General features: G+C 40.1%; 1 protein-coding gene across 9 annotated transcripts in view; it reads left to right on the top strand.

Moving 5' to 3' along the window:
- The window catches only part of LOC122993274 (receptor-type tyrosine-protein phosphatase N2-like), a 249,860-nt gene that overhangs the window by 132,181 nt on the left and 105,460 nt on the right, over window positions 1-12,219 (top strand). For all 9 annotated transcript variants that reach the window (XR_006406371.1, XM_044367283.1, XM_044367282.1 and 6 more), the window contains exon 12: window positions 10,675-10,739. Coding sequence is in view for 8 of the 9 variants with exons in the window: in XM_044367283.1 (XP_044223218.1) it covers window positions 10,675-10,739 (65 nt within the window). In the remaining variant the exon portion in view is untranslated. The remainder of the gene's footprint in view (window positions 1-10,674; window positions 10,740-12,219) is intronic.

Below are 12,219 nucleotides of genomic sequence, written 5' to 3'. Positions count from 1 at the left end.
AGGACTCATCATGCAGGACTTCTACTTGTGATGGAGTATTTTTAAATTCCTGTATCAGTATTTTTACTTGAGTAAAAGATCAGAATACAAGAGGTACATCACTAGAGAGATGGAAGAGGAGAAGGGAGGAGATGGATTCATAGGAGGAAGAGAGGAGAAGTGAGGAGACAAAAGGAAGAAGTGGCAGGGGAGGAAGGGAAGGAGGAAGAGAAGTGAAGGAAAACACAGAGACCGGAGGCATAATCTGCACAAATTCAGTTTGTCATCACACCGAAGCAACCAGAACAGGATTTTATTTTATTCCCCTCCCCCACCACCACCACCACATACTTGAGGTCACTTCCATTTGTGATGTATTAGCTTTTATGACTCAAGACTCGATTTCTCAAAGGTCACCTCCACTTGGGGAATATTAGTTTTTTGTGACAATTCCCTCTCGGAAAGAAAAACCCTTCTTTTTACACACTTCCCAACTGCTCCAGTGGAAGAGTGGTGGCTATATATATTATGTGAATGTCAAACAGGAAGTGGATGTAAAAACAGAGGTTAAAAAAAAAAAAAAAGGCTGATTTATTTGGATTTATGTTTCAGTGTGTGAGCGGTGATCTGCTAATGAACGCTTGTTAGTGGAATAAGGCTTCCTGTCTCAGTGCAGCGAGGCGTCGGCTGATGCGAGGTCATTAATTGTTGTGGGTGGTCGGGTTATGTTTTCCTGCCGGGGTCCCCAGTGTCATATCAGCTTAATGAATTGTTTATGTAAACTAATAGAGGTGTTTAATACCAGCCTTTTAAAATGTGAATGAATCAAACAGAGCAGAAGCTAAGAGCTAAATGTCATCAATTAAATTGGTGAACAGCGTTCAACGCAACAAGGCAAACAAACTCATTACGGTGTTTGTGTAATTTTATCTGGATAATGCCTGAGTTCAACTAAATATCCATAATGGGAGGTATGGACTCAGTCACCCTGATAGTAACTTTATGGCAACAAAGAGGTTACATCGTGCTGTTGTAGGTAAATTCAGATCACGTTCTGTGAGGAAATGTGTGTTAAATACCGTCAGAGAATATACAAAAACCCCAATATTGTCATGAAATTGTAGAAACCTTGTAGAGAAGAACTCAATCTGATACTTCAGTTCTTCTGATACAAAGTTAATTTAATGGTCCATGTAATAAAGGTCCTCTTCATTACTAGTATTATATAGCACAGTTTGTATACAGTACTGGTAAAAGACATAAAGCACAATCGAAGGGTTAGGGTTATGATATGTGTCTTGTAGATATTGTAGCTGCCTCTGAGCTGGAACTGATTGTAGAGACAAACATATGCACTCAGTGTAGCTAGTTTGGTTACCTCAATATAATGAGCTCATTGTGGTATAACCTTTGCCAAAATGGTGATAGATTGGAGAGGAGACACAACAGAGGTGAATGACCTGAACACAAACATTACACATTATGTTATTGTACAATCCAGCAACAGTTAACACAACATTCAGAGTCCGCAGGGTATCGGAGCACTGATTTAAAGGTTCTGGGAGGTATAGTATTTAGTGTAGGGGTGTTAGTGTACTTTTATCTACTGTTCAGGTTTTCTGTGATTCTACTGTAATGTGTAACAGAAATAAAGATCATGCAGACTATTTGACATTAGTGTAGTATGGATGTTTTTTTTTAATGTATTTGTTGTGTTTTGTGTAGTTTTGATGTCAAGTGAGCGGCAGATTTCATTATACTTTGGTAGGGATCAAGGTCGCTGCCAGTGGAAGGCTTTATAAGGCGGCCAGTTTCCATCAAACACTGCTGCTGTCAGAGTGACTTGCTGCATGTGGTCCACAGTATTTTATGGGAATTATGACTATTATGGTACCATATCTTAATTGTGGGTGAAATAAAGACCTGGTTGGTCTGCAACTAACTTCTGCCACAAGCCTCCTGCTTTAAAGTCCAGCCGCTACACGGCCATCCTAACAGACCACTAACCAGGAGGTTTTTTTTTATATTAACAGCAATAAATCAAAATGGATCAGTCATATTTATGATCTTACAGAGAATCAACACAACACACTCTGTGGCTCTCCTAGGTTGCGTTTACAGCAGCTCTCATCGTATTTTTTAGCAAACCAGCTCTGATGAACCCACCCTACGTTATTTACCCAGCGGTAAACCAACACACAGACAAAGTTAATGACTAGATGGTGAATGAAGAGGAACCTCTAGCATTTTTTTTTCAGGAGTTGGTGGAGACCAAACCAGAGCTATAAGGGGAGTGAATACTGGACTTAAAATCATCAGGTGAACAGAATCACTACTAGCAGGCAATTGTCAGCCATAAAAACGTTATAAATTTAAGTCAGAAGTGTGTAGTTTTTTGCTTGTTGGGGAGTCCTGAAGTAGGTCCTGAAAATGCTGTGTTATTGTATGAGAGGGAAGCCAAAAATTCCTGGTATTGTTAAAAAAATGTCATTATAAATCTTTTAGTAGTACCTTTCTGATCCCCTTCAAAGTATTCTCCTTGAGATGCGATACACGTGCAATCACTTGTACAATTCCTGGAAACATTTCCTGTACTGTCACTGTGTCCAGAGCCTTTGCAATTCTTCTCCTTTTCAGTCCCAATTTTAGTTTCACCAACCTGTAGACGTACGCTACCTAACAGCAAATCCAGCACATAACTACACTCTATTATTATTATAGAAAATAACTATAAACTTTTTTGTAAATCTCACATTTTTCCTGAAATGTTTCTTCTTTTCAGTTGAGAGTAAATGACATCTTCCAGTTTTAAGTCACCTTGACAAGACTTTCATGCTTCTGGAGCATAAAACTGTATAGGATTAATATTTCGTCAACACGCATCCTTTCCTATTGTCTGTTGACTGTGAGGGAGGTGAAGGTTTAGGTCTTATCTTCTGTCACATCTTATCTTATTTCTTTTCATGAACTATTTAATGGGTTTTTGGGAACCAATAATACCTCTACTTCTGCTCTACTTAAAGAACAAAACTTTACAGGACTGCAAAGAAAATATTCAGCCTCGTTGTATCACCTGACCTCAGTAACACAGTCACACAAGTCATTAGATTTTCACAAGTTTCTTTTCTACCTTTAGCTTCACTTTTGAGCAAACTGTTGCAAAGTTTTAGTGCTCCTTGTATCCACGTATATAAACGTCTTCCCACTTCCCTCCTTCCCTCCGTTTACATTCTCCCTCTCCCTCATTTTCTGTTTCTCGTTCTCTAAGTCCTCTTTCACCCCTTCTTTATCCGTCTCTTTCTCCCAGCTCTCATTTTGGCATTTCTTTCCCCCCATCTGTCTGTCACCCTTTCTCCTTCTCTTCACATCTCTCTCTCTCTCTCTTTGCTTCTTTCTCTCTTCCCTTAATGGTCTCTCGTCCCCCAGGTGGCCCTGGATGCCATTTCGACCCCCTGCTTTTGAATTTAATTACACATGGCATTGTCTTCATGCCCTCCCACCCACCTACACCACACACACACACACACACAACACACACACACACACACAGCATCCAAGATTACTGCAGGCAATAACACCCAGGGGTGGGGTGTGTGGAGGGGGCAACAAAGAACAGATTGAAGGCTGAAAAGTTGATATCGAAAATCAAATTAATGCAAGTGGGAGCGAAACCATATCTAATTAAGATGTTTTTGAAAAAACGACAGGCAAATCTATTTTGACAGAAATACTATCATATGTTGATTATGAGATGAGTTAATTTCCAAAATTTTCAAGATGTGTGTGTGTTTGTGTGTACCGCGAGCTTTAAATGATACAGTATGTGAGACGAAACGATGTAAACACTTCATGAGGAAAGAGTTTGTGAAGTCATTTCAGACAAAGAGGTGGGTCATGTTAGGTTACAAGTATTTGGAGTGTTCTTCATGTGTTCATCATATTCATGTTTATTTTTTAGCTTTGATGCAGTTTTACAGTATTTTGCTTATGCTGATGCTGTTACTCCTGCAGTTTTAGCTCTAATTCTGTTCATTCGACGTCGACATTAAGCAGCAAATACGTTGCACTTGAAATGGCTAAAATCTAATTCTTATCCGTCATCAGAGAATCGAGGCCGTAAGTGATGAGCAACTCGATAGAGAATAAAATTAAACACTGTGAAATACAGATAATTTAGTTGACTATGTTGCTTTAAAAGTTAGACTGCAAATCATAAAAATTGCCTCTTTTATGGTTGAAAATACTACTTGGCTTTGTTGTTTTCCAAGAGATGGTGACATTATTTTGTCTACAGTGAAGTTTAGAGTATACAATCTGTTATAGTGATACATTAACTTATTTGTTTTTATTTGTTTCTTTGAATTAGTTGTGTTTGTAAGGTAATTTAGTCATTTAGTCAGTTATTTTCAATTTATTGTATTCCACAAGTTTCAAACAAGTATCAAAACTTGCTATTCAAAAGGAAAAAATGTTTTTTAAAAGGATATTTTTGCATCATTTCCTGTCACATATTATTTTATTAAGTGAATGTGTGCTCTCATTTAGGTACAAAACTCTTCAGATGGGTTTTTAAAGCAGCTTGTATACTTGGAGGTTCAATTCTTATAATTTCTTCTGGATTTTCTTTTCTTTTAGCTTTTTTTTTTTCTTCTTAATTTAGCTGCATCATTTTTCTTGCCGGCCAAGACATTCAGTGATGGTCGGGATCATCAGACCAGACGTTGTAAGGGCAGAGGAAAAAAAACGCCAGCGATATATTTTAATTTAGCCAGGGATCGTCGCTCTCATGATGAACTAATGTGATTACATCCCTGTACTGTGTCACTGCAGTGATGGTGCTGCGCTGCTCTCCCTGCCGTTGGTTTTGAAGGATGGCTGTTGTTTTCTTCTCATTATACGGCTCCTGAAATGTACCCGGGAGGGTGAGTGAGAGGTATGGAGGTTGGGTGGGTTAGGGGGTTGGTGGGGGGTGGTTAATGGTTGAAATAACGACCCCTCGGTGCTGCAAAAGCATCTATTCTGTCGGTCCAGGACTCGTGGAGCCAGCCTGGGCTTTTCCCTTTTGTCAACAGTGAAAAATGAAGCATTTCTGAATCCCCGGCACTCGCTGTGTTTCCCTCTAGGCGCCTCAGATACATTGAGTTAACATAAAGCAAAATTCAGGACAGGGGCGGCCCGGGTGACAAATGAAGCGCCTCTGTGTGTTTTGGAGGGAAAATAAAGGGGCCCCTTTTGTAGAAATGAGATTTGGTCGTCGTTACTTCCTTCAGGCCCCGTTTTTTTTCCCTGCAGTCCAAATGTATCTGAGAGGTACAATGGAAGATGGAATATTCTTGAAATGGAAAAAAGAGAATAATCTGAGTATAGATCATTTCCCTTCATCTTGCTCTCAGTCTGCAGTCCGTTGATGCTTCATTCCCATTTTGTCACATTACGGCTTATTTTCACACTCCACCGCCTTCCAGGCTAAAAGAAAAGTCGCCAGTCGGTCTGATCACGACACCAAGCCCATTGCAGCTTCTTAAAAATGGATCCAATTTAGGTTTTGGAGAGAAAGCTCGCTGGGGTACAAATGAGGCATCTCAGTTCGCCTGTTCACGAGCAGTGCTCTCATTCGACTTGGACTCATTTGTAGTCTGCAGGAGAGGAGAGGAATGGATGGTCCGGATAGCTCTTGGCTACATTTCGGAGAGGCCGCAGTGCCGCGGTGTTGGGAGGTCCAAAGACTTGTTGGCTAATTAGAGGGAGCTCACCGCCTGTAGTCACGCTCGCTGGCTGCGTGGCAAGTCACTCCGGGGAACCAGACGAGCGCCCGTGTTGCTGCAGAGTTTTCTGATTCCCTCCCAACGAAAATCATGTTCAGTGCTTTCATGTTTGTTTGTGTTTGGGTATATCAGGCTATTTTACTCTGATTTTTGTATCACAAATTAAATGTGTGTGTGTATGTAGGTGTTTCTGCGTGTGTGTGTGTGTCTAAGCCTGTCAATTAAGCTTTCCTGCAGATATGATTCATAGGTTTTGCCTCACCAATTACTAAAGGCACTTTAGGTGACAAAGTCTTTAGTTTTTTTTACTGAGTCTAGTCCCGAAGTTGCCTGCTGTTTACCATATCTGTCTGTTTTTTATTTGAACTTAATTAATCCTTTAAAACATCTTGAGAAAATCAATGCATTGGCACCACTTAAGCTTTTATTCCAAAGTAAGTGCCGGTATAAACAGTTTGAAAGAAAAAAAACACTAACAAAAGAATTGACAGCATCAGATTGAAACAAATACAACTGATTCTTATCTGTAAAATGAGGGTAAGTTATTCAAGATTCATTATTTACTTCTAGAGGCTAGAGTTTATAGCCACAGAAGCTACAACACAAACTTATAAATGAACCACTCCTCACCCCCCTTTCATCCTTATTACACCCAGAAAATGAAACTTCTCAGATCGAGATGTGATAACTGGCAAAAAAAAAACCAGACAGGTGTGTGTTTTTTTGGCCAGCAGCATGACATCTGCTTAAAACTGTCTTCTTCATTCTTTTTCAAAAAATGATTGGCAGTCGCGATCCTTTCTCTGGTGAGACAGATGCGATGGTTGAATGCGGTCTGCCAAAATTTTGTCTTGTCTTGAGTTTTTCTGGTACACTGCACTGCAGTGTTTTTTTTTTTTTTTTTGTATTACTGCAGTATTTACTGTCTTGCTAGAACATCTCAATCTGACACTCTACTCATAGCCAACTGAGGGTACTCTAGAGGCCAGATTCAGGGGGAAACTAAATCCAAGTGGAGCTTTCACAACTTTTGTGAACTTGTTACTGCAAATCGACCGATAGAAAAATGTCTTGATGGTGTCAAACAACCGGAGACTCCAAAATGTAGGTGGCTATTATATTAGCTGAATCACAAAAACCTTTTTGTCATAGAAGCAACACCAGTACACCTGTTTTTTGGGGTTTTTTTGGGGGGGTGTATCCATTTTGCCACCACCATAGACTTTATATAAACATGGATGTAGCGAGGTGTGACGTCACCCATTGGTTTAAACTGGAGCTCAATTGAAGCCCAGAGTTGCAGCGTGTGATTGGCACCATTTTTGCCATTTGGAGCCAGGACCTTCCATATAAGGAGTGCAGGGTGTTGTTTCACGTTCTGGAAACATGCCCCACTACCTGAAGTGAACGCTAGCTTACTGGGAACACCCAGTGGTGCACACTTGGGCGAACGTGTGCAGGTATCGTAATCAAGTAGCGTTAAACTGCTGTCAATCAACGCTCACACAGCGGACACCAAAGCCTACTATAAGTCTTCAAATCTCATTAATGGAGCAATACTTTCCAAAAATGACCACCAGCCACACTTAATAGAGACTCGCTGAGAAAATAAATGACTTTTAGAGAGAAGTTGACTCTTTTTGAATGAGACTAAATTGGAATCTGAGAACTTTTGGAGGCAGCATCTAGCAGCTGTTGGTGGCATTGCATTTGAAGGTATTTCCACATTGGTTTCAGCCCCAAGCAGGGCTACAGTAGGTAACATTTAAAACAAGTTGCATTAACATAGCAAAGTGGAAATGATATCAAGTTAGCATGAGAAAGAGTCATGTGGAAGCTTTTAAAGACTACAGAAACGTATGCAACTGTAATTAAATGTCAGTTAATTAATGTAGCCTCCAAAACACAAATCAACCTCTAATCACATACAGCTGCTGCACTCCTCTTTACTGGCTCAACCATTCAAGCATGTTGGACATCTGACCACACCCCATTAAGTGATGCTGCAACAATTGTTTCTGCCTTCGACGGGTGATTGAAAACACCTGAGACGGCAGTGTGCGGAAGACATTTGAGAAGTGAAACGAGAAGCAGCCGACGTCTCCGTCGGACACGTGTAACGCTGAAGCAGAAGTCTGTTCGGATGCTGCTCTGTGAACAAGAGAAGAGGCAATGCTGACAAACCAATTCAGCCACTTCAGCTTCTATTTCTCACAGAAGTGAGCTGAGCCTGCAGTCGCTACCCGCTGACAGCACTATTAAGGCACGTCGACCCACTTGGCTATAGCCGACAAGGTGTTCATATGTCTGTCTGGGGCCTGGACGCCGACCAGTCAGCTCCAACTCCATTAGAAACAGTAACACTTCACTGTGCTTTTATTACAGTGTTAGTAACCCAGAGGAGTCTATTATTCATATTTTACATAACATAAAAACATAGAAAGAAAGCGCAGATTAATCATGACATGCACACACTTTGTATCTGTACATGAAGTGCTATTATTCATAGGTATTAGAGAGATGTATGTATTTATGTGCCCAAAGGTAAATCATGTGGTTTTTGTACATTTTAAGGAGCTACTCATTTAGACAATGGTGTTTAAGGTCAAGGTCTGTAGTTACACAACACATGACATATATTGACCGGCAAATGATGCTCTGACAGACTGAAATACTAATTATAAAAGCTGTTGGTGAATTTGGAGGACTATGACAGAGTCAAGGCTCGCTATTTGCATATCCTTCATCTGCCTGGTGTGTCCACAAAGGAGACTCGCTCTCTGTCTCCACACCGGTGTATTCAGATGCAAAGCAAAGTGAATGTAATTATGTATCCTTTTTTTTTTTTTTTTTTTCTTTCACAACATTTTGTTCAGGCTTTAATATGCGCTCCGCCATGAATTTCAATTGTAGCTCTCCATTTGTTTCCCTTTAAGGTGATGGAGAAAAAAAAAAAAAAGAGAGCTCTTTGGAGACTTTAATTCTATTTGTGCGGAAATTTGTTGTAATATTTGCCTGGCGGCAGGTCAGGTGAAGAATTCATGTTTCATAAAGTGGAGATATGCTACAGTAATAGCTCATTTGGTTCTGGAACGGCAGAATTTATTGTGGAGCCCTGTGGAGGTGTTGTTGGCCTAATTCAGCAAACGTTTATATCTGGGAAGTGCTCACATGATAACCCCAATGACTCCACCACTTTCACCACCTGTCTGTTAAATTCCAAATTTCACTGTGGGCTAAGCGCTCACCTTTAATTTAAAGGATAGTTACAATGCTTTGGATTTAGAAATACTGTGAAGAGAGAAGAAATAGCAGAATTTCACCGACAGAAGAAAACGTTAGAGAAATGATCTTCTGTGCTGAACTTTTACCAGAGCTTTATAAAAAAGAGTTTATCCCTCTCAACAGCCAATATCACCAACCAATTCACCGACCCGAACGGTATGACTTTGAACAACTACCTTCCCGCTATTTCACAAGCACGTGATAAGAGTGTCAAGACTGAAAAACTTATATGCGATTGATGGCACAGATTGTTTTTATATGGGACTGCTCACATGATAACCCCATCTACACGGCTACTTCACCACCTATCCACTAAAATACAAATCTCAGTGTATGCATTCACTGTAGATTAAAGGATAGCTGCAGTGTGGTGTACAGAGAAAAGTTAAAATGTCTAAATGTGTAGTAAAGAGGTAAAAAAAACATCAAACTAAACATCATTATCACATGAATACTGTTCCAACCAAGCAAAGCAAAATATTCTTTACATAAAAAGTCACGAATCAACAAAACTATAGGAGTTTACAGCCATGCTAGCAGCTCTGTGAGGCTTCACTGGCAAGCTAAAAGCTAAAACTAGCATAGCAATATGCTCACAATGACAGTGCTGTTTTCCACCGTTTTTCCACCGTTTCGCCATTTGGGCGCTAAACACAAACTACACTTGACATTGCTGAAAATATCAATAGTTTTGCAAAGTATTTGACGTATAAAAGTTTCAACTTGACGACGGCAAGTCAGTCATCAAAGTCATTATAATTCATACTGTCAATAATGTAACCGAAAGTGTACCGAAATCTCAGGTTGTCAAAGACGTGTCCCTGCATAATTGAAAACGTTGACCTGCTGGAGGATTTACCACTCAAGTCGTAGTGATGTCAGGTGTTAATGTAGACAAGTCCTCACACCTTTCTGCCTTCCCAGACATTGAGTGTTTTGCTGACGTCTTGCCCTCAATCAACAGGATGAAGACACGCGAGGACTACTTACTTCAGACTTTCATTACTTTTTTTTTTTTTTTTCTCTCTTGCTGCTTCTCGGGGCCTCCAGAGTGCCAAGTTTAAAGGGGCAGCTTTAACTTTGCAGGACTGTTTTATTATTTTATTGTTTATGAATCTTAATTCGTCAGTTATGATAATGATAGTGATCGTAACTCGCTGTGATGTTTTTCAGTCATCTCTAAGTTAAATCATTTGGACGAATGAGGTTCTGTTTTTTTTCTGTATATACAGGAAGTCGTGTGTTTAAAGCTCAGGAGGGATAAGGAAGCATAGATAGATTTTCTGTGGATCAGTTGAGCGCAGAGTTTAAAAGCTGGCAGAATTCATGCTATTGATTAATGGCAGCTACTGTACACACATGGGTGCATACTGAACATTATGGTGGACGCCAGGGATTAATCACATTTCGAAGTTCAGTGTAAACTACATGGAGGTTGATACACATGGCGACGAAGAGGACTGTACTCAAGATTATTTATGCAGATTATTGTATCCATGCTTTGATTTAGCTTCTGTTTTCTGTTTTTTCTCAGTCACAGGCTGAGAAAATATTTCATATTATTAAACTTCTGAAAATCTGTCTTCGATGTTTTTCAATTCATTTATGGCTGCTGTTTTTTTCCCCTCTTCTTTTCTTACTGTAGTTCAGCAGAAAGTGGCTGTGGAGAAGGAAGCCAAACTCAATATCCTGGAGGCCGGGGTCGCCGATGTGAGTACAAAACCTTTTCACAATTTAAATTAAAGGTTCAGGTGGTCACGAATTGTGATATGAGTCTTCATCCCCGAGATTTACTGAAATATAATCAGAAGCATCTTATAGTGCAAAGAAAACCATTTACCTTTGTGTATGTGGGCATCGTCTTGTGAAACAGCAATGAACCTTCCCCAAAATGTCTCTTCATTGATACTTAGAGGCCGAGCTCAATCCATGAACAGCGGCCCAAACCATAGTGTGTCGACAGTGGTGTCAGATCATTGAAATGTGAAGTCTAGCATTGAGAAAATATTCTTACAGAAACAGTTTGTACATTTTACAAAAAAAAAAAAAATCCCTGCTATTGTGCTATATCTTGCGGTTCTCACTTTCTTCATGATAGGAAATCTTTCTATTCATTTAGACAAGCTTCATTCCTGGAAAGAACATTGTCAGAATTTCAAATAATAACTTGTTTTTTACTTTTTGAAGAACCATATTCCTTTCACCTTCTCTTTCCTTTCTTTCTCACTTTTGTCATTTACTCTATTAAAAGTTTGTTTAAATCAATATATAATAAAATAGTGAATAAAATAAGTGAGTAGTATCTCGAGAAGAAAAAAATCTAAACAACATTGCCGATGTTTGGCGCCCACTCCCTCCCTGCCACCTCTCGCCTTCTCTCTCTCAGCCTCTCTCCCTCTTGGTTTTCATCTCTCAGCATTGCTATTCTTCTCCACCATCTCTGCGGTAAATAGACTGCTGAGCGTCTGCACTCGCCTATTGATTCAAGAGTTAGTCTGCACCGATGACGGCACGCCATTCACCATGCTTATCAAAGTGGCAGCAGCAGCGAGGTCTGTGAGAGAAATGGGTGGAGAAGTAGGGGGGAGGAGGGAAGTAAAAGGAGAATGAGGGAAAGAGAAGCTGGGAGGAGGGAGGGAGGCAGGGGATGTGGGGGTGGAGGGTCTATCGAAAGGGATCAATACCTGGCTGCAAACAGGAGCCAATTATGGCCAATTGAACCTCTGTTGTAAGAAAGAGAGAGAGAGAGAGAGAGAAGGAGAGAAGCAGAAAAATCCCTCCATCACAGGCTGCCAGACAGAGAAATAGCAAAAACCAGGCGGCGCGTTTCAACCTGCAACAAAACATCCATCATCACCCCATACTGTGCTTCTTATAGTTTTATCATACACTGTAAAATATGAATATTAGCATACTACATCACAGCTGGAAGGTTTAAAAATACAAAAAAAAAAGAAAAGTTAGTTTATCAAGAATGCTGAGGAGACGGATTTGTTTTCTTTTGGACGCACATAGATATCGAGGCTCGACTGTGAGGAGATTTTCCACAGGCTTGCACGTTTGAATGCTGCATGTCTATGAAAAGGTTTATTTGACAGGCAGAGAAATTAATTCAAATTTTCTCACTGATGCCTGGGTGTATTCGAAATGAAGATAACATGAAAATTTATTGATCCCTGTGGGGAAATTA

Source organism: Thunnus albacares, chromosome 12 (genome assembly GCF_914725855.1).
Source record: "Thunnus albacares chromosome 12, fThuAlb1.1, whole genome shotgun sequence".
In the NCBI taxonomy this organism is placed as follows: domain Eukaryota; kingdom Metazoa; phylum Chordata; class Actinopteri; order Scombriformes; family Scombridae; genus Thunnus; species Thunnus albacares.
This window is presented reverse-complemented; position numbering and strand designations above follow the sequence as displayed.